The sequence below is a fragment of the Talpa occidentalis genome, unplaced genomic scaffold (genome assembly GCF_014898055.3).
Source record: "Talpa occidentalis isolate TD23 unplaced genomic scaffold, MPIMG_talOcc4v2.1 talOcc4.6, whole genome shotgun sequence".
NCBI lineage: Eukaryota > Metazoa > Chordata > Mammalia > Eulipotyphla > Talpidae > Talpa > Talpa occidentalis.
The window spans coordinates 48,516,113-48,537,561 of NW_023604972.1; the positions used below are offsets into that span (position 1 = coordinate 48,516,113).

The 21,449-nt window shown below is 36.6% G+C and overlaps 1 protein-coding gene across 2 annotated transcripts in view; it reads right to left on the reverse strand.

Annotated features, from left to right (window-relative positions):
- Window positions 1–21,449, reverse strand: part of PRKG2 (protein kinase cGMP-dependent 2) — a 106,526-nt gene that overhangs the window by 7,072 nt on the left and 78,005 nt on the right. For both annotated transcript variants that reach the window (XM_054688111.1, XM_037530145.2), the window contains exons 13-17: window positions 16,683–16,772; window positions 15,254–15,395; window positions 6,400–6,563; window positions 3,088–3,210; window positions 2,125–2,187 (exon numbers count right to left, since the gene is read on the reverse strand). In XM_054688111.1, the coding sequence (XP_054544086.1) occupies window positions 2,125–2,187; window positions 3,088–3,210; window positions 6,400–6,563; window positions 15,254–15,395; window positions 16,683–16,772 (582 nt within the window). The remainder of the gene's footprint in view (window positions 1–2,124; window positions 2,188–3,087; window positions 3,211–6,399; window positions 6,564–15,253; window positions 15,396–16,682; window positions 16,773–21,449) is intronic.

Sequence of the window (21,449 nt, forward strand, 5' to 3'; positions counted from 1 at the left end):
TATAAAAATCCACAGATGTGTTTGTCTCTTTTCTTCCCTCCCAGCCTCTATAATATACCCTAAAAGCAGAGCACAATATGAATTTGGGATTTTAAATACATGTCTTTATTCTAAGAATGTTCATGGAGGGCCTCCCTGGTGGCTCAAGGGGTTAAGATGCAGCCTGTGAAGCTGTCCGTAGCCTCTGCAGTATGAGTTTGATCCCCGGCTGGGGAGCTACCCACATGGCGCAGCAGACCTCTCCTGTCTCGCCCACTGCTCCCCTCAGCAGTGTATTTCAGTCAGTTTGCCTGTTCTGTTTCCCACTCTGTCTCTCATGAATCCTCTCACCCCCCGCATCTGTGGCCTGTACCCCAGCTCTTGTATGCATAAATAAATAAATCTTTTTAAAAAAATTGTTCATGGATAGACCAGGATTTGCAGCTTGGGAATTTTTTTTTTGGAAGTTGTACCACTACTGGTAAGAAAACACAGTAACATTTCTATTTAGTAGCATCTCTTCCTTTATTTTCACATTGTTTATTTGCCCATCATACATATTGATATTGTAATGATTCTGACTGACTCAGATGTTATATACATTGACAGAGTTAACGACCCCCGACTGATGGGAAGCTAGGGGCAATTGAGATGTGTCTTAAGTTATTAATTAAAAAGCAGCCACTCATTTATGAAGATAGTTATACACAGACATGCAAAAGTCAAGGACAGACAATAAGCATGGCTGTACCGAGAGGCCCCTCCAAATATTAAGTTGGTTCTGATAACATGTCTCTGAAAATTGATATAAATATAGGCACTGAAATTGAGGCAAATTGAGGTACTTATGGACTACATGCGCATAATCCTGAATTCTTATCCAACAATCAGTGAGAGCCACGGGGATCCTCATCCTAAGAAGTGGCAATTCCCCTCCCTGCAGATGGATGTCTATCAGGAGTACTTCAGTCCAGGTCCTGTCCACTTTATGTCCCTATCTCCAGAATTATCCCTAGAGGTCCTTCACCTTTCCCCTCCGGAGCTAACTGAATTATATACGTATCATAATATGGATACCCCAGATAAATTCATGCTGTGATTATATGCATTTGGCTTAAGGCATATATGAAACCTTCCTGCTTTGTAGAAGTTAACACTCCAGAGATTCTTTACCTGAGAAAACAGTTCCCCTAATTCTTTAGTAAAAATATTCAGAGAAGTATTTTCAATTCTGAAAGTGAACACATCAGTGTGTTCAAAGGTTTTTTATAATGGAATTTGCAAATGTATTTTTTGATACTATCAACAGGTTACATTTTATATCTCTGAAACTTAATTAAAATTAGTATCTTCAGGATAGCAGGATTTAGCTAGAAATACGGTTATTTTTTTAAATCTTGAAAGCTAAGCTTGAACTTTCACATATATAATCAAATTATAAAGGTTATCTTATGGATGTTATTGACACTTCTCAATGCTAGTTTTAGTTCATAGAAATGAAATGGTACATGTTAAGATTACTGCAATTGCATAAAACAGTGTTGGGAGTTTGTGTTAATCAGTGTACTTTACCCAAAAAGTGAAACAGAAAATGAAACTTCCAACTTTATTGAGCTAACCAAGGGAAAACTATATTTAAAATATAATCTTAATTAAAAATGAAATAGAATAAAATTTAACAGTAGATTTAGCTGATCCATTCTCTTGAATATTGACAATGACTATATTCTATTTTAATTACAAATAAAATGTCAAAATTAGATCTTTAATTCCCTTATGAATCCATGTTGACAAAATAATAATCATAACAACAATAGCAGTGGATAAAAGGCTAAGTTGCTATAACTTGAAGAAGTGATTTTGTGACTTATTTTATAACTTTGTCATTTTTATATGAATTTATAACATTTAAGAACTCACCTTCAAATTAATTAATGTAACTAATTAGTAAAACTAATTAGTAAAACACATATTAAAAATGAAACACTAGAAGTAAATGAACAAAAATGAAAATAAAATTTAAAATTTTTAAATAAAAAGAAAAAAAAGCAACAAAAAAGAAAAGGCCCATTGAATGAAACTTCAAGATTACCACATTTTTCTATAAATTTCTGTATTTTTCTGGGCAAGGAAATAACTACGTACCTGTGTTTCTTAATGTCATTGATTCCATTCTTCAGATTTCCCAACCTTTCTGTTGGATTTTGCCTAAAATAGTAAATATAAATTTATAAATAATTTATTTAAAAATTGTAATTTTGATTGAAAAAATTTTAAAATAGAATTTAATATTTCTTAATTCATTTATTCAACAAAATTCATAGACCAAACATCTGAGTATAGGGAAAATACATGTCCCTCTCTGGCAGAGCCAGTCAAATTGGAGTTAGGAATAGATATTACATATATGTATATATGTCCCACGTTTTAAATGAGTGATAAATAAATGCTTAAAATAACGTAATTACTAATTCCATGGAGAAAACCAGAGAAAGTTTTGTAAAACCATTCAAAAATTTCTGCAGGCAACCCAAGGCTAGGTAACACATCCTAAATACACTAAATTTTAAAGCTTTTTAAAAAGTCAAGTGTGCAAAATAAAAAAAGCCAGCAAGATGAGGCATAAACAAAAATTCTGTAAGTCTTCTGTTCTCCAGTAAATTATTTTTATTGGTAATTAGAAATGTGGAGTAATTTAAAATAAGGCCAGAGGAGTACTTTTTATAAAAAATGGAAATTAAAAGAAGACATATGTAACTTTTATCACCACTGATTTTCTCTCAAAATAACAGGATTATAATAACTCCATTTTGTAAGATAAAGTTTGTGGCTCTATTTTGTTCTACAAGAGACAAATTTCCAGAGATAACCTGGAAAATCTGCATCTCTTTTAAACAATAAGTAGGTACTATGTTTCGGTAGTATGAATCAGGAGTTTGAATAACTCAAACTCTGAGCCTAGACTGCAAAAGAGAAAGTGATTTTTAAATATAATTTAGTTCCACAGAACAGTATAAAAAATAAACAAACGCAATTTAAAATGGGTGGAAAGAGAAATTAGAAGCTTTCACACTTTCCCGAGAACAGGGGTATCTAATTATCACTCACTTGCAAAGCCTCCGAATCAAATCCTCAGGTCGTTTTGTTATTTTTCTGGGAAAATCCATTTTTTCAATTCCTTTGAGAATCAAATTGTAAGTCATCATTTGGTCGATCCCAGAAAAGGGTGGACTAGAGAAAAACCAAAACAGAACAGAAAGACCATGATGGGACACATTCATGACAGTCATTTTATCTTTCCCCCTCCTGCCATCCTCTCTCATTAGTTTTTTCATAACAAATTTAGATATGTGCTAGAAAATCATCTCATTAATTTCCTATCACCTAAGAAATTGTACACATACACATACAGGTAATGTTAGGTGGTTAGAATTACAAGAAGGAAAAATAAATGAGGAAGACAGGAGAAGAGGGGAGGAGGTGAGGAGAAGAGAGAGTTGATTATTTTATTTTATTTATTTTTTAAAGATTTATTTATTTATGCATACAAGAACTGGGGTGCAGGCCAGAGGTGTGGGGGGTGAGAGGATCCACCAGAGAGAGAGGGGAACAGAACAGGTGGATTGACTGAAATACACTGTTGAGGGGAGCAGTGGGTGAGTCATGTGGAGAGGTCTGCTGCGACATGTGGGTATCTCCCTGGCTGCGGATCAAACTAGTGGGTGTGGACATCTCACACTAGGTAGCTTAACCCCTTGCACCACCAGGTAGGCCCAAGGTGATTATTTTAGACAGAATGGATAGGAAAAGCCTCTCTCAGGAGCTGTTAATTGAGCAGCGGCATAAATGAAGGAGTGAATGAGCCACACTGTTATCTACGGTCAGAGGAGCACAAGACAGCAAGTCCAAATATCATGAGCCAGGAGTGGGCATGGTTAATCTTGGAACAGTAAGGAGGGCAGCACACTTAGTGGAAGAATTAGCAGGAAGGGGCAGGTAGGAATGAGGGCAACAGTCACTTTGCTCTGGTAGGCTCTGCTAGGGACACAGGGATATATTCTGAGTCGGATGATCTAATTGACAGCAGCAAGAGTAAACTTTATTTTACTGTGTGGACAATAGGATGGTGCCAGTGGTGGGGAATGAAGACATTTACAGCTGTAGTGAAGGTGGTGATATGTGGTAGGATTCTGAATCTGTTCAGATAGTAAAGTCAACAGGATTTGTCAATCATGTGAATATGGTATGTGGGAGAAACCAAGGATGCTTAAGTCTTTGACTTAGAGCATGTAGCTACTACTAACTAAGAGAAGAAAGACTGGAGCAGGGTTTCAGGCTGGGGAGCAGAGGTACAGCAAAGGTTATGGAGAAGGGAATCAAAAATATGTTTGGAATATCCAGGTAGAGTTGGTAAGGAGACCCTTGAACATGAGACTGAGGCCTTTGAGAAGGTGATTAATGCTGAAAGTATGATTCTGAGGGATCACCAGACTGGATTTATGGCCACAGAACTTGATGAGATGACCCAGGAAGAGACAGAAATGAAATCAAGGACTGAAATGGTCCAAAGTTTGAAAGTTCAGGGTGAAGATCCAGTAATGGAAAATGAAAAGGAGTCCCAAGTGTGAAAAAAGAAATGAAAGAGAAGTCATTGAAGTCAAAGAAAATGAGATAGGAAGCTGGAAACACTGCTTATATTTTCAACTCATTTATAATTTACAATTGTGCTGTGAGTTGTTTTGGCTTTGTTTTTTGGTTCTTTTCATTTTCATTTATTTCCTTTCTCTTTAGAGTTTAGGGATTAAAAATTATTTTTTCTCCTGTTATACTTTGAAAATCTTCAAAAACAATTTACCACCTTCTTTATGGCAGTTCAAGAACATCTTAATGTTTCCAAGTTATAAGGTCACCCTCCCACCTCATTCCTTAATCCTTCAATTTATTTCCTGAATCCTGTAATAATTATTCCAGCTGATGAAGAATGAGATATATTCTCCATTGATCTACAGGAACCATCATGTATCTCTTAGAATTGCAGCTAACAAGTATTCTAGGAATAAAGAAACAAATGAAAAAATAGAAATTCCTGTCTCCCTTAAGCAACTTTTCCTCTGAATAACTTTATGCAAATTTTTCTCTTCTTTCCTTCAAAATCTTAAACAATGAATGTTTGAAATTGATTGTAGAAAACAAAATAATCTTTTATATCAGTTTGCCCAATGCATGCCACAAATAAGTAATATGTGGACACAAGTAATCTAACAATGACACTTATAATGTAAAAAGTTCAAGAAGATTCTACGAAACTCTTTTTTGTGAAGTATGTGTTGAGACTTGTATCCCCACAAATAGGCTTAGTTCAGTATTTCTGATGCTATTCCATGTGCAAATGCTCCCTGAATTTAAAAGTGAGAATATTTAGTTAAAAGGATTTATAAGGGTGATCACATCAGTGAATGAGAAATGGAAATGTAAAATTGGAAAGAAAATTGGTATGAATCCTCAATATGTTCATGTGCTATATTTCATGACTCACATAACGGAAAGGTACCATATTCAGATTCAGAAGACCTGGATTCAAATCCCTGATCTTAGGTACATAGCTGTCTGTCCTGGTTCCCTAACCTATAAAATTGAAATCCCAAAATAATAATATTCTTGCTTTAATGTCCACACAAATTTGAGAAAACTAAACTAGATAATACACATATAAGTGCTTTGCAAACTATAAAGTACATTATAAGCATGAGGTAATACTATATATAGCTTACACATGTATGTTTGTGAATATAAATGGTGTGTGCACACATAAGTGCATGCATGTGTTAAGAACTTGAGGTCTTGGGCCCAATAATTTAGCTCTTTAATTTCTTCAGTAATGACAATTCAATTTTAACTGCTAAAATCCCTGCTATTATTCATTAACAACTCTAGAAAAACTGTTGACAAAGGGATTAAAATTCCAATCCAGCAATGTTGCTTTCTCTTAGCATTTCTGATTAATGATTTATTGAGAAGGTGGATGAGCATGGCTAAATTTAGTTTAATTGATCAATGAATTTAATTGAACTATGATAACTATTTTCTCAATTATAAAACATACACAAGAAAAAGCAATAAAATAGCCTACAACTTCAATGCCTTTCTTTAATCTTATTCTGGATTATCAAATCCTTCACAAATTTAGTATATTATCTATAACAACATGCCATGCCATTTTAGGTAAACCTCAGCAATTCTGTGCTACTTTTCTCCCCCTTCCTGATCTTTCCTCCATGTTATAAACTACCAAGCATGCTGCATGATACTGAAATCCATTTTCCAAAATGGCAAACTCTTAAATGATATATTTCTTTTCATTAGTAAATTATTTTTGTTCTTCTCTGACCAAGAAGTTGGTCATAACTTGAAGGTACTTACTTCCCAGTGAGGAGCTCATACACTAGAATTCCCAGGGACCAAAAATCCACACTGAAGTCATGTCCTTTGTTGAGAATGACTTCAGGAGCTACATACTCTGGAGTTCCACAGAATGTCCATGTTTTCTGTCCAGATCCTATTTTCTTGGCAAATCCAAAGTCAACCTGGAAAAGAATGTCACCAAAATTCTCAGAAATCAGACTTCTCACCTCCTTACTTCCCCAATCTTTTTCTAAACCTCCATTCTTCCCTTACACACACACGTACACACTAACTCTAAAATTTATTCCTTCCAGGGTCAGATATAAATCTAGTTACACTAGAGAAAGTTTTGTGCATATACCTCTAATCCACACCCCCAAGAAGACAAAAGGAATGGTTTAGTAAGAGGGGACCATTAAAACAATGTAGAGTTCAGGGAAAGTAGGATAAACATAATTTTCAAGTCAATGGTGGTATACACTAAGAAGAGGAGAAAAAAGGGAAAAGGTGGACCTATATGCACAAAAGAAAAATTAATAGCAGAACTGAGAGTTTGGGAAATGGACCAGTGTTGTGAAGACGAAAGGTTTAAAATTCTGTATAGTCTTTAAAAAGTACTATGCACATGGGCCTCCCTGGTTGCTTAGAGGTTAAGTCTCAGCACTACCACCGCCACAGCCTGAGTTGAATCCCTGGCCAGGGAGCTAACCCACATAGCCCAGCAGACCACTCCTGTTTTGCCCGCTGCTCCCTTTAGCAGCATGTTTCAGCACATGCCTGTGCTGTTCCCCACTCTGTCCCTGGTGAATCCTCTCACCCCCGCACCTCTGGCCTACACCCCAGTTCTACGTAAAAATAAATAAAATCCTTTAAAAAAAATACAAGTATTATGCACAATGTCTCTATATTTTGACAGCCCAAAGAAAAGCCAGGATAATCCCATCTCAACTTTGGCTGAGCTGTACATATTTTCAGTTCCTCTCAGGGAGGAGAAAGGTGGGTATTATCTGCATTAACTTATTTATTCTTAACAGATATAGTTAGCACCCACTATCGGTCAGGCACTGTGCTGGGCTTACAGACAGAGTTCACATGGGGAAGCTGAGCATACAGAAAATATTTACCTGATTAATATATCATAAGATACATGACAGAGCAGACTAGTACTCAAAATATAAACTCAGACGACCAAAGTACATATACTATGGGAATATTTCAGGGAGAAGACTTTTGGGGAAGATGTCATTAGAAGGAGACATGTGAGTTCAGCCCTGACTGAGGCCAGGGTAATGAATCACCGTGACCCTCATCTGTCTTCACAATAGGATCTCCACTTCCCAGAACCACAATTCAATGAATTCTGTGAACAGAATAGAGACAGCAAAGGAGGCTGGAGCAACAGAAGAGCCACTCACTGAATCGAGGCAGTGTATATAACTGAAACTCTGCCTTGCAAAACAAATAGTTGGTTTCTTTCCACAGGGGTTATTCAGCACCTACTTTTCATCTCCAAATCCAGATATTATTTTAATAAAACCACCTCTGCCTCCCCTAAGTAAACAGCCCAGATTATACCTGAGCTTGAACTTGTACATTTTAATAGCTTCATCATGCATGGATGATCTCAATAATATGGCAGTAATCTTGACTTAAAAACTAAGTAAATAAGGTTAAAATATCAAAATTGACCCTCACTTTAAAAAGTATGCCAATGAACTATAATATCCTCATTTTTTCAAATATTAGCACTTACAATTTTTGTTTTATTTTAAATAAATCTCCTAGAAGTTCAATTTTTTATAAATTAGTTTTAGTATTTATCATATAACTTCCAGGATTTTCTTATTAGAAAAAAGGAATTTAAACAACCGAATTTGGAAATAGGCTGTTATAGGTTTTTTTTTTTTTTAATCTATACAGAATGACTCACAAAGATTATATCTAAGAGATAGCTGGGGATATTGTGAAATTAAAATCTATAGCCAGCTGAGATTAGCGTATGTACTTATCCCTCAGAGAAAGAACCAACATGAAAATCCCAGCTTATTTTATAAAGGCTGAACTTTAATAAGAGTTAAGAAAGCAATGCTTATAAGTGCATCTGTTTGTACACATATATGGAAGTACTATATTTTGTTATTTTATATTGGCCTTTCAAGTCATTTTTTTATTGCATTTAGATTTTCCTTTTTGGATTGACTAGCAGTTCACTAAATGTTTAACAGAACTTTTCTAGCTCTGAAAATGGGAAATTTTAATTTGAACAGCTGGTTTTGTCTTTTGTGCTATTTGCATGTTGTCCAAAGGGATGGCAATAATAATACTATGATTTTAAGAAATTTGAAAACTTAACACTTTCTTTTATCTAGTTTGTTCTGATTAATTGTCGTGTATTCAGGCATCAGAAACTTATACTCAGGTCTATCCAAAATTATGTGGTTAATAAAGAAGGTCCCGTATCTTCTGATATCAAGTTCTGTGTATTTTTCTATAAAAATTCACACTACCTCTGTTTTGTATTATCATGGGTACCATCATGAACCCTGGTCTTTTTTTAACCCTATATCTTCTAGGCAACAGAAATGTAAGTAATTTCATATTTATTCAATCAATGAAAATGTATTAAACATTATTATGTATAATAAGCATCAGGATACAGAGTCCAGCTTTTTAGAGCTATATTCAAGAGAAACAGGGGAAGCAGCATGCAAATATTATACATAATACAGCAATGCCAGAGAGTGACATATGCTATGAAAAAATAGATAGCAAAGTTAAGTACAGATGACAACATGAGCTGCACTTTAAACAGGGTGAACACAAAGAGGCTCTCTGAAGAGGTAACATTTAGAAGCTTTGAGCAGAAATCTGAGTAAAATAAGAGAGTTCTGTAAAAAGTGGAGAATGTGTGATTCTGTTAGAAGAGAAAGTAGCTCAAAGACCCTAGACTTCGGGAACATGCATCAGAGGTTGAAGGATTGGCAAGGTCAGGGTGTGAGGGGAAGAGAAGCAGGAAACAAGGGCACATCATGCAGACATCTGGTAGGTCACAGGAAGAACTTCAGGTACTCACTGGTAAGAGGTCGCTAGAGAATTACAAGAAAGGATATATGTGACCTGAAATGTTTTAAAGAGACTATTCTGAAAGACCAGAAATTAAACTCTCTCCTTTTATAAAATTTTCTTCAAATTCTTCTAGTAAAATTAGGCTTCCAAGATGATTCTCTTGAGAAGATGCACATGAGTTTTCCTTTGTGTCCATTACATTCCCCTCACTAAAATAACTTTTTATGCTAAAAATTAAAACATTTAATCTTCAAAAACATTAACAAACTAGAAGGTTTTAAGATGTCTCTAAATCTGCAGCAATGATTGCATCATTCAGGAATAGAAAAACTGGCATTGTGGCTTGCTGGAGCTGGTGTCCAGGAAGCATTAGCTTTTTCCCAGAAGTTTCTCTCTGGATCAGTAAATTTGTCAGATATTGGTTCTCTTGGTCAAATAAAAGACGGATACAGAATAGCCAGTCTAAATAAGCCTGATGATTCATGGAGACATAGTATTTATAAAAAAAAAATTATGTGGCATTTTTAGGGCACCCTTTTTTTCCCAAGTCTAGACAAGCGTAAAATGGAATTTGTTTATCCTGTCCACCAACAACCAAAGATGATGGTAACATCATCCACTAAAACAGGTCACAGTGAATGACTTCCACTGGATGGAAAAGAATGAGAAAGGCTAAGACATGGGGAGGACAAGTCTTTCACAGCAACAACTCATTCTCTTGGTTAAAGTACTTAAGAGTATTTGGTAGGGAGTGGTCAAGATGAAGGGAGCTTTGCATTCACAAAAATGAACAGAAAAACTTGTTGAAGGCTCATCTCATATGCCACTACCTCTGAAGTCTTGAATTTACAGTGTGAGTGCCTTTCTCCTATGACATTCTTTAACACTATATTCCACAATTACATGCCTTGTGAAAGCATCCTTCGGTTGTGTGTGAATAAATCTAGCTCCTTGAAGAAAGGCATTGTATACTATTCATTTTGTACCTTCTACAGTATAACACAGCAGAGACTCAATGTGCATTTAGTACAAAAGAAATCTGAATGAAGAGATAGCTGTTAACATCAATTTCAATAAAATATGTATGTGCATGTATAATCTTTACAACTTTGAAAACTAGGGGTTATTATCCCAGTGTTAAAGATCAGAAAATTAAAGTCTAGGAATGCCATGCACAGTAGAGGTGAGACTTGAACTAAGTTGCAATGGGAACCTTCCCATGATAGGTAAATTGATGAGGAAGTAGAAGATATTTAAGGGGAAAGAAAAGTTAATTAAGCACACGAGTAAGGCAACTTCTTTCTCATTCACAGGAACATAGATTTTGTTCACTAATACTGATGAAATTAAGGTAGAAACCAATAGCAAAATTTTAGGATCAGAAAGAAACTACTAAAAAACATTAACTCATCTCATTAGAAATTTAAGCATACATCAAAATACTTCAAGGATCAGTGAAAAAAATTTTTTTAAAGATTTATTTATTTATGCATATAAGAACTGGGGTACAGGCCAGAGGTGCGGGGTAGGTGAGAGGAATCACCAGAGAAAATGGGGAGCAGAACAGGCAGATATACTGAAATGCACTGCGGAGAGGAGTAGTGGGCACAACAGGAGAGGTCTGCTGTGCCATGTGGGTTGCTCCCTGGCTGGCCGGGGATCGAACTTGTGCTGCAGTGACTGGCAATAGCCTGACAGTGCTGTCTTTAACACGTGCCACCAGGGAGGCCCGAAAAGAAATTTTAAAAGAATATTAAAAACAGAATATACTCCATCGATTCAACTCCATAGGTTGCAACTAAAGTGATGGCTAGAGTAATGACTGTAGCCTTATATGTTTCAACTCAGAAATAAGAAAGCGAAAAATCAATGAGTCAAGCATCCAACTTAAGAAACTGGACAAGAGGTATATATAATAAGGCCAAAGAAAGAAAGGAAGAAAGAAAAAACAATAGCGCCAAGAACATGAATTAGTAAAATATGAAATAAAAAGGAAATGGAGCTACAGTTGATGTTCTTAAAAAGATTAATAAAATTAGCAAATCTATGAAAATACTGTTCAGAAGTAAAGACATACAGATAAATGTCATGAATGAACGTAATTAGAGTTCAAGCAGAGATTGCAACGAACTAGAAAGAATTTGGATAATGTTATACTGTTATTTATGAAATCTAAGATTTCAGGAAAATCTTACAGAAAAGATATCTAAAATCCCTAAGCATGGCTGGGCTCTAGCGGGAGATCCCTTCCTGGTTTACAAACGACTGTCTTCTTCTCCTATGGGCTCTTACGTCACCCTTTACCCCTGTTTAAAAATGCCTTTAATTCACCCTTCTTAACAGATATTTTCTCTGGATTTACAATTCAAGATTCTTAGTTATTTTCTTTCAGAAATTTTACAATTTTATTCCATTGCATTCTGGCATCTATTGTTGCTGTTGAGAGGTCAACTGAGTGCCTAATTTTTATCCCTTTATATGTAAACTGTCTGTTTTACTTGATAGCTTTTAAGACTTTTTTTTGTTCCTTATGTCCACAATTACAATAGCCAACATCCAAAAAGGCCTCAGTTTTTTACTCCCTATATTCAAGGCTGGCTCTGTGAGGCTAGCAAAACACAGAGAAGTGCCGGTATGACTTCTGAGAGCTGATCTTAACACATTGTAGCCTCTTATTCTGAAAGAAGCTAGCTAGCTGCTTTCCATAAGGAAGTGGAACCGGTTCCATGAAGAAGTCCATGGGGAAAAGAATTAACGCCCCAACTAATGCTAGCATCAGTTTATCAGCCATATGAGTGAGCCTTTGTGAATTTGGATCCTCCAGGCCTAGTCAAGCCTATAGGTGACTGCATTCCCAGCCAACATTTGACAGAAACTTTTTAAGACATCTCAGGAAAGTCAGAACTATCCAGCTGAGCGACTCTCAAACTGCTGACCCACAGAATCTGTGAGAGATTATAAATGATTATGAACCATATTGCTAAACCACACAAAGCTTATCAAATTCCCTTTTGAAGACTTGTTTCCAGGGGCCTCCCTGGTGGCGCAGGTGGCTGAGCACACCACTGTGAAGCTGTCCACAGCCTCTGCAGCATGGGTTTGATCCCGGCTGGCCAGCGAGAATCCCACATGGCAAAGCAGACCTTTCCTGTCTCGCCCACTGCTCCCTTCAGCAGTATATTTCTTCAGTCTGCCTGTTCTGTTCTCTGCTCTGTCTCTGGTGAATCCTCTCACCCTCCTGTGCATCTGACCTGTACCCTGGTTCTTGTATAAAAATAAATAAATCTTTAAAAAAAAAGAAAAAAAAAAAGACTTGTTTCCACATTAAGGACCTGAGCTGGACTTTTGGCACTCCCTGTATGCTGCCCTGAGGCCTGCGGCTGGTGGAATGGACCAGCTAGCCCAAGGTTCTGGGTGGAGCCTGCATCTTCAAGGAAGGGGAAGGTGGGAGGTGGAGTCTCTATTCAGGAGCCAGGGGTCTTCAGCCACCAGGGTCAAGTACTAGCACTGGGCAAGAACACATTACTGCTCATGGGACAGATGGGAAGGTCCAGCAATGGTGACTGCAGCACTAGTGTGTGCACCTACAATGTGGGCATGTACAGAAGCAACTGAACTTTTTAAAGTTCTTGTTTTTTAAAAGTGAGTTTAAGTTCCTTGGAACTTTATCTCCAGGAGTCCTTTGTGTCCTGGGTTCAAAGTACATTTTTCCAGAGAGAATATATATTGCTTTTTGGAAACTTGGGTATGGTATGTACATGAATCCATTTTCATTTACATTTTGCTTAGGTTTTTCTGTCCTTAAAAACTGAGTAGCCAACCTCCAAGATCAGCCTGGTCAAAACTTCTTAGTGGAGACTCTTCTGTTCTTCTACCAACAACCCAACAATGAGAAAAGCTTGTTTTCTTGCACATACTCTTTCTTTATAAATTGTTCGTTTTTTTCTTACTTTCTACTTCTCTGAGAGTATAATCCATGTAATTCCTGGCTCTGTGCAATGTTCTCTGATTCAACATTCCACACTGTCCAAGTGCAAAAAAATTGTTTCCTCTTCCCAGAGGGTTCTGCTGCTAAAATCAAACTTCTAGACCACCTAGGATTGCTGGGTGCCCACAAGACAGCAATTTCAATCTTTGAGCTCCACCCTATACTAATGCTCAATTGGCAGAATCCCAATACTGTCTTACAAATTCAGCCATGCATTTGTAATACTGCTTTTAATGTTTCATTCAGTATTTTAAAAACATTTTATAATAAGAGGATTTCATACATAGTATATTTCATACATAGCTTTAAATGAAAACATTCGACATATACATTTTAATCTCGAAAGGCTTTAGTTATTACTTGTCATGTAGGTGCTTGTCAATGATCTAGCTGGATGGATAACAATGGCTAATAAGAAATTTATTGACCCTATACCTACAGTGCTGAATATGTTATCTGATTTTATAAGAAGTTATTTTTTAAAAAGGATGAATCTAATGATTAGCCTATATCTCTTGTGATTTTAATTCTAGAATATTCCAAAGCTTCCTAAAAATCTATAAGAGGTATAGCCAATGAAAGAAGTGTGAAGAAGAGTGATTGAGGTTTTGTGTTAGTACCCCACCAGATCTCAAAGGCGCCTTTCATGAATAAAATGAAGCTTGAATGGATCAAAATGTTTCTTGGAAGTGAGCCAGATTTCATATGAAAGGACTTTTATTTAGCTCCTTTACTATGGAGAGTAATCACTGAGCAATTACACATAATGAATTCAGTTCCTAAGGCTAAATTACAAACCATAACATGAAAATGATAAAGCTTCTCATTGATTATTAAGTATACTAATTGCAAAATGTTTTGCATGGTAGCTTTACATATAGTAGGTGCTCATTAAATGGTAGCTGTGGTTATTTCCATATACAAAAGTTCCGATGTGAATACCTTTTAAAATCTTTGTAAATGTTAAGCACTGAGATGGTTTAATGTCCTTAAGGTTCTGACACAATAGATTCAGGAAAACTCAGTCTGGGTTCTCCTGCTAATGGGGTCCCTTCCTAAGGTCTGCAGCGCCGTGGTTTCTCCTCAGTTACGACTATTATGATTTCTCACAAAAAACTGTTCATGTGGTTGGCAGCATTTTTTTTTCAGTGTGACATTCTGGGGGATCCCTGTTAGGCACTAGAGGATGACTAAGATAACAAGGACAGTCTCCTCAAGGATCCTGTGGCCTAACATGATTCTCAACCCTCCCTGCTCTTCAGAATCACCTAGAAACATTTCAAAAAAGCTACCACAATCCATGTGTACTTTCTTTCCTTATGCAGACAGTGGCAAGCTTGGAGCTGGAGACATAATATCTTCTTTCCTTACTCCTTAAAGCCAGTCTTTAGATGTGGTAGGAATTGATAAAACAATAGTTAAAATTATTAAAAATATAACAAAATCCAATTTTAAGGGTATTATATTATGTGACTTCCATCAATTGACTTTAGACAGAGTCAGAAATATAGCTGAGATATTAATTTCCTAGGTCAAAAAAAAAAAAAAAAACATGATTTGCATCCTGGGCTAAGTGTGCGAAATTCACAATGTTTTGCATGGTAGCTTTACATATAGTAGCTGCCCATTAAATGGTAGCTGTAGTTATTTCCATAAATGAAAGTTTTGATGTGAATAGTTTTTAAAATCTTTGTAAATGTGAAGTGCACCAAGTAAAAATGACAGGTCTACCAAAATTAAAAGAAAATAACAACTACAATGCGATGTTGCATTTTGAAATAACTTGTCTGATACTGTAAGTTAGAAAATTTATCTTACCAATTTAAGATAACCCTCAGCATCTAGAATTAAGTTCTCTGGCTTCAAGTCTCTGTAGATAATGCCTAGTCGGTGCAGGTAATCAAATGCTTCTGTCACGCAAGCAACGCAGAACTTGGAAGTAGATTCATCAAAACTGCCCCTGCAATAAAATCATTTTCTCTCTTATTATTCTAGACATAGATCGTTGTTGTCCTTTCTAGGTATCAGTTACTATATTGGTAAGTCTATGACATAGATATTTTGTAGGACATTAACACTAAAAATAATTTTATAATGACAATGAATTAGACTATTGACCACAAAGAATTTCAGGGGCATGTCTGATGCCAACAAGAACTACTTCACTTAAGTGCCTACAGCCCAACAGCTGTTTCTTATAATCATAGATGAACACAAAAATAGATAAGGAAACAAAGACCTTTTTTAAAGACTATTATGACAAACTCTGGAGAGACTGCAACTACTTCAATAGTGAGCTTGAACCAGACTTCTGTAATTGATTGCTTGACTAAAAAATGACTTAACCGATCATTTTCATTTCCTGTGAATATGCCATATAACATTAACCCATGTAGAAATGGGGTCATAGTTCTTTCCTGTGTGATGCACTATAATGATATTAAAGTTGCCCTGTGTCAGCACTGAGATAGGTTTTCATACTGAATTATTGAAATGTGGTGTGATTTGCTTCTTGGGTATCACTTTGGAATGAGGGACTGGTTGGGACTCCTGTTTCTTCCATGTACTGTGTCCTCAGCAAGTTCCTTAGCTGTTTTGAGCCTCAGATCCTTACCTGTAAAACTACTTGTTTAGTGGTGTTGTTCTGAGGATCAGGTGCAGTGCCTATCATGTAGTTGAAATTTCCTTTTCTAAATAAATTTAGATCTTCTATGCAGTTCTTCCCAATGAAGCAACGATGCTGAAGACGCAAATGCTTTTACAGGTATCACACGTCTCCTTACCTTTCCAGGTTATCTGCGTTCAGATCCATCCAACAGTATGTTCCAAACACAACTCACTAAAGTTTTACTTGAATGCTTCAAAGTCTCTTTTACCTAAGGTCCCTGATACTTTTTTCTCCTAAATTTTATTTATTTAGTTTTGCACAGAAAACTGGGGTGCAGGTCAGAGATATGGGGATGTGAGAGGATTCACCAGAAACAGAGTGGTGGGCAGAACAGGCAAACTGACTGAAATACACTGCTAAGGGGAGCAGCAGGTGAGACAGGAGAGATCTGCTGCGCCATGTATAGGTTACCTCCCTTGCTGTGGATCGAACTCAGGCTGTGGTGGTGATAACACTGAGACTTAACCCCTATGCCACCAGGGAGGACCCCTCCTGTTTCTTTAAATGAACATGAAGACAGCACCCTTTAGGTCAGATGTGAGGAGACAAAAGTTATTATTTACAGTCCTTTTCCCTTACCTGTCTCTTAATATACTCCACAGCTCTCCACCTAAACAGGCCTCCAGAAGCATGTATACATATTTATTGTCCTTGAAAGTACGATATAACCTGTGAACGCAAATAAAGAGTAGTTATTATTAGAACTTATGGTTTTACTTATTCGTTGGGGTTTTTTTGGGGGGGTATCTAAAAGAACAAGTCTATTATATATATATTAAAAAAAAAAGGAAAGGAGAAGATGCTTGTGCCGACACAAGTGGGCAGGAAGAGAACTTATGGGTTTAAAAACGCTTTACATAAGGACCTAGAACATTTGGGCTTAACAGACATCTATAGAACACTAAACCCAAAAAAAACGGAGTACACATTTTTCTCAAGCGCACATGGATCATTCTCCAGGATCGATCACATACTGGGGCACAAGACAAACATCAACAGATACACCAAGATTGAAATCATACCAACCATCTTTTCTGACCACGAAGGCATCAAACTAGAAATAAATCATAAAAAGAAGGCAAGGAACTATCCTACCTCATGGAGATTAAAAGCCACACTACTGGAAGACCACTGGACTAACGAGGAGATCAAAGAAGAAATTAAAAAATTCTTTGAATTGAATGACAAGGAGGACACCAATATCCTAAATGTATGGGATGCAGCAAAAGCAGTAATAAGAGGAAAATATATAGCAATAGAAGCTCACATCAAAAAACAAGAAAGAACTCAAAGAAACAACCTAATCTCGAAGCTCAAAGATCTAGAAAAAGAACAACAAAAAAACCCCAGAACCAGTAGAAGAAAAGAAATAATAAAAACCAAAGCAGAAATAAATGAAATTGAAACTAAAAAAACAATCCAAAAGATCAATGAAACCAAGAGCTGGTTCTTTGAAAAAATAAATAAAATAGACAAACCCCTAGCCAGGCTCACAAAGGAAAAAAGGGAGAAAGCACAAATACACAGAATCATAAATGAAAGAGGAGAAATCACAACGGACACAGCAGAAATCAAAAGAATAATCAGTAACTACTATGAACAGTTATATGGAAACAAGTTCAACAATCTAGAGGAGATGGACAAATTCCTACAACTCTACAATCACCCAAAGCTAGATAAAGAAGAAATAGAACACCTAAACAGACCAATTACAAGCAGCGAAATTGAAATGGTAATTAAAAACCTCCCCAAAAACAAAAGCCCAGGACCTGATGGATTTACAAATGAATTCTACCAAACATTCAGAGACGAATTAGTGCCTATCCTTCACAAACTCTTCCAAAAAATTGAGAAGGAAGGGACAATACCAAACACGTTCTATGAAGCCAATATTACACTAATACCAAAACCGAATAAGGACAACACAAAAAAGGAAAACTACAGGCCAATCTCCCTAATGAACACTGATGCAAAATCCTCAATAAAATTTTAGCTATCAGAATCCAACAATGTATCCATAAGATAATTCACCACGACCAAGTTGGATTCATTCCAGGGGCACAAGGATGGTTTAACATCCGAAAATCAATCAACGTTATCCAACACATCAACAAAAAGAAATATAAAAACCATATGATAATATCAATAGATGCTGAGAAAGCTTTCGACAAAGTGCAACACCCATTCATGATAAAAGCCCTTGAAATTCTTGGGATACAAGGAACATACCTCAACATCATAAAGGCCATCTATGACAAGCCAACAGCCAGTATCATTCTCAATGGTGAAAAGCTGAAAGCAATTCCATTAAGATCTGGAACAAGACAAGGATGTCCACTCTCACCACTGCTTTTCAATATAATACTGGAAGTCCTAGCCAGAGCAATAAGACAAGAGAAAGACATCCAAGGAATCCAAATAGGAAAAGAAGAAGTCAAACTATCACTATTTGCAGATGATATGATAATATACATAGAGAACCCCAAAATCTCCACAGAAAAACTAATTCAACTCATCAATCAATTCAGTAAAGTGGCAGGATACAAAATCAACATGCAAAAGTCAGTAGCCTTCCTATACACAAACAATAAATCTGAAGAAGAAGAAATCAAAAAAACCACCCCTTTTATTATCGAAACAAAAAAAATCAAATATTTGGGAATAAATCTAACAAAAGAGGTAAAGGACCTATACAAAGAAAACTATAAAACACTGTTAAAAGAAATAGAAGAAGACACAAAGAAATGGAAAGACATCCCCTGCTCATGGATTGGAAGAATAAACATTATTAAAATGGCCATCCTACCAAAAGCAATATACAGATTCAATGCTATTCCAATCAAAATCTCAATGGCATTCTTCAAAGAAATAGAACAATTATCGATGAAATTCATATGGAATCACCAAAAACCCCGAATAGCCAAAGCTCTACTGAAAAAAAAAGAAGGAAATGGAGGCATCACACTCCCAGACTTCAAACTATACTACAAAGCCATAATCATCAAAACTGCATGGTATTGGAACAAGAACAGACATACAGACCAATGGAATCGAATAGAAAATCCAGAAATAAACCCACAGATTTATGGTCAACTAATCTTTGACAAAGGAGCGAAGACTATGCATTGGAGCAAAGAAAGTTTGTTCAATAAATGGTCCTGGGAAAACTGGGTCGCTACATGCAAAAGAATGAAGCTTGACCACTACCTCACACCATACACAAAAATCAACTCAAAATGGATTAAAGAACTAGACATAAGACCTGAAACCATAAAATACATAGAAGGAAATATAGGCGAAACACTACGGGATTTGCACATCAAAGACATCTTTACAGACACATCACCCAAAGCAGTGATAGTGAAGAGAAAGATAAACAGCTGGGACTACATCAAATTAAAGAGCTTCTGCACAGCAAAAGAGACAATAACAAAAACAAAGAGAAACCCCACCAACTGGGAGAACATTTTTGCACCCAACACTAATGATAAAGGACTGATCACAAAAATCTGCAAAGAGCTGATGAGACTCAGCAGCAACAAAGAAAATAATCCAGTCAAAAAATGGGCAGAAGAGCTAAAAAGAAACTTCTCTGAAGAAGAAATGCAAATGGCCAACAGACATATGAAAAAATGTTCAACATCACTTGTAATCAGGGAAATGCAAATCAAAACTACCATGAGATACCATCTTACACCAGTGAGAATGGCACATATTAAAAAAACTAGCAACAACAAATGTTGGCGAGGATGTGGAGAAAAAGGAACTCTTGTGCACTGTTGGTGGGAGTGCAAACTGGTCCAACCACTATGGAGAGCTGTGTGGAGATTTCTGGACCTACTAAACATAGAGCTTCCATATGATCCAGCAATTCCACTCCTTGGTATTTACCCAAAGGACACAGAAACATCAATTCCAAAGAGCACCTGCACTCCTATGTTTATAGCAGCACTGTTTACAATAGCTAAGCTTTGGAAACAACCCAAATGCCCAAAAATAGATGACTGGATCAAGAAGATGTGGTACATATATACCATGGAATATTACTCAGCATTCAAAAAAGATAAACACATGCAATTTGCAGCAACATGGATGGCACTGGAAGGGATCATGCTCAGCGAAATAAGCCAAAAAGAAAAAGAAAAATACCGGATGGTCTCACTCATAGCAGGAATCTAGAAAACTTAAATAAGGGACCAGGAAAATGAATATAAGAAAGTGAAAATCAAAATCAACAAAAAACTATGAACCAGAGACACTTTTTGGGGGGTGGGGGGCGGGAGGGGAAGGATTGGGGTCAGAATGGGGCGTTTGCAATTGTATGGGGGAATATAAAAATAAAATTTAATATTTAAAAAAAAAAAAAAAAACAATCTAAGGAACATTTATTCAAGTAAATGGTTGAAACTTGTTACTTAGATTAAAAAAAAAAAAAAAAAAAAAAAAAAAACGCTTTACAGTAGCTTAAGAGCATCATCAATAACATTTGAAACAAAACTCCTCATCTTCTAAACATCCTACAGCCACAATGGACTTTTCGCTGAATACACTGATCTTTCCTCCTTCCTTACTCATGGTAACCCCTTTACTTAAATTCTTTCCTTCTACTTAAAAACGGAACCTCTTTATCTCAGTTTCATTGTAAAATGTGGCATCCATTCTCTGAGACCAAGCTCAAAGGCAACTTCTTGATAAAGCAACTTAAATATCCTGCCTGCAAATAGGGTCACCTTACAAAGACCCAAAACCTCTTCACAGATCTCCTTTAAGATCTGCCTGGCATAACAGTTATTCATGCCATGTCTTATGTCTGCTACTCGGTTAATTAATATTGGTTTCCCCAGGAAACAGACTCTGAGACAGATTTGTAAGCAGTGAGTTTAGTGAGTAGTGTACTTGGGAATGAAACACACAGGGGAAGAAGAAAGCAGCTTTGAACAGAGGAAATGCTGGACTATGATCTAGTTTCAACAACAGCCTCAGCTTCAAGGAACTCTGCCATTACTGGATGCAGGATGTACTTGGAGAGAGATTACACCAGTCATAGTGGTTCTCTTCACCTATGAACACTGGCCAGAGAGCGACTGAGCAGGCGTCCCTAGCTGGCAGCGCTCCCAGAAGGTGAGGAATGGCAGTGTCAGTTCTGACAGGGGCCCCAGCAGAGTACCATATTTCAGCATTGGGTAAAAGCAGTGTCTAGATCTTAAGAGATTTCCTTTTCTCCCTAGCACCATGCCCAGGCTAGAGCAGACTACGGAGCAGCCATATCTTGTGCAGACAGCAAACGCAATCTAATAAAGTGGTTGAGTGTGGACTTCGGACCAAGAGGATGAGGCCAGCTCATGT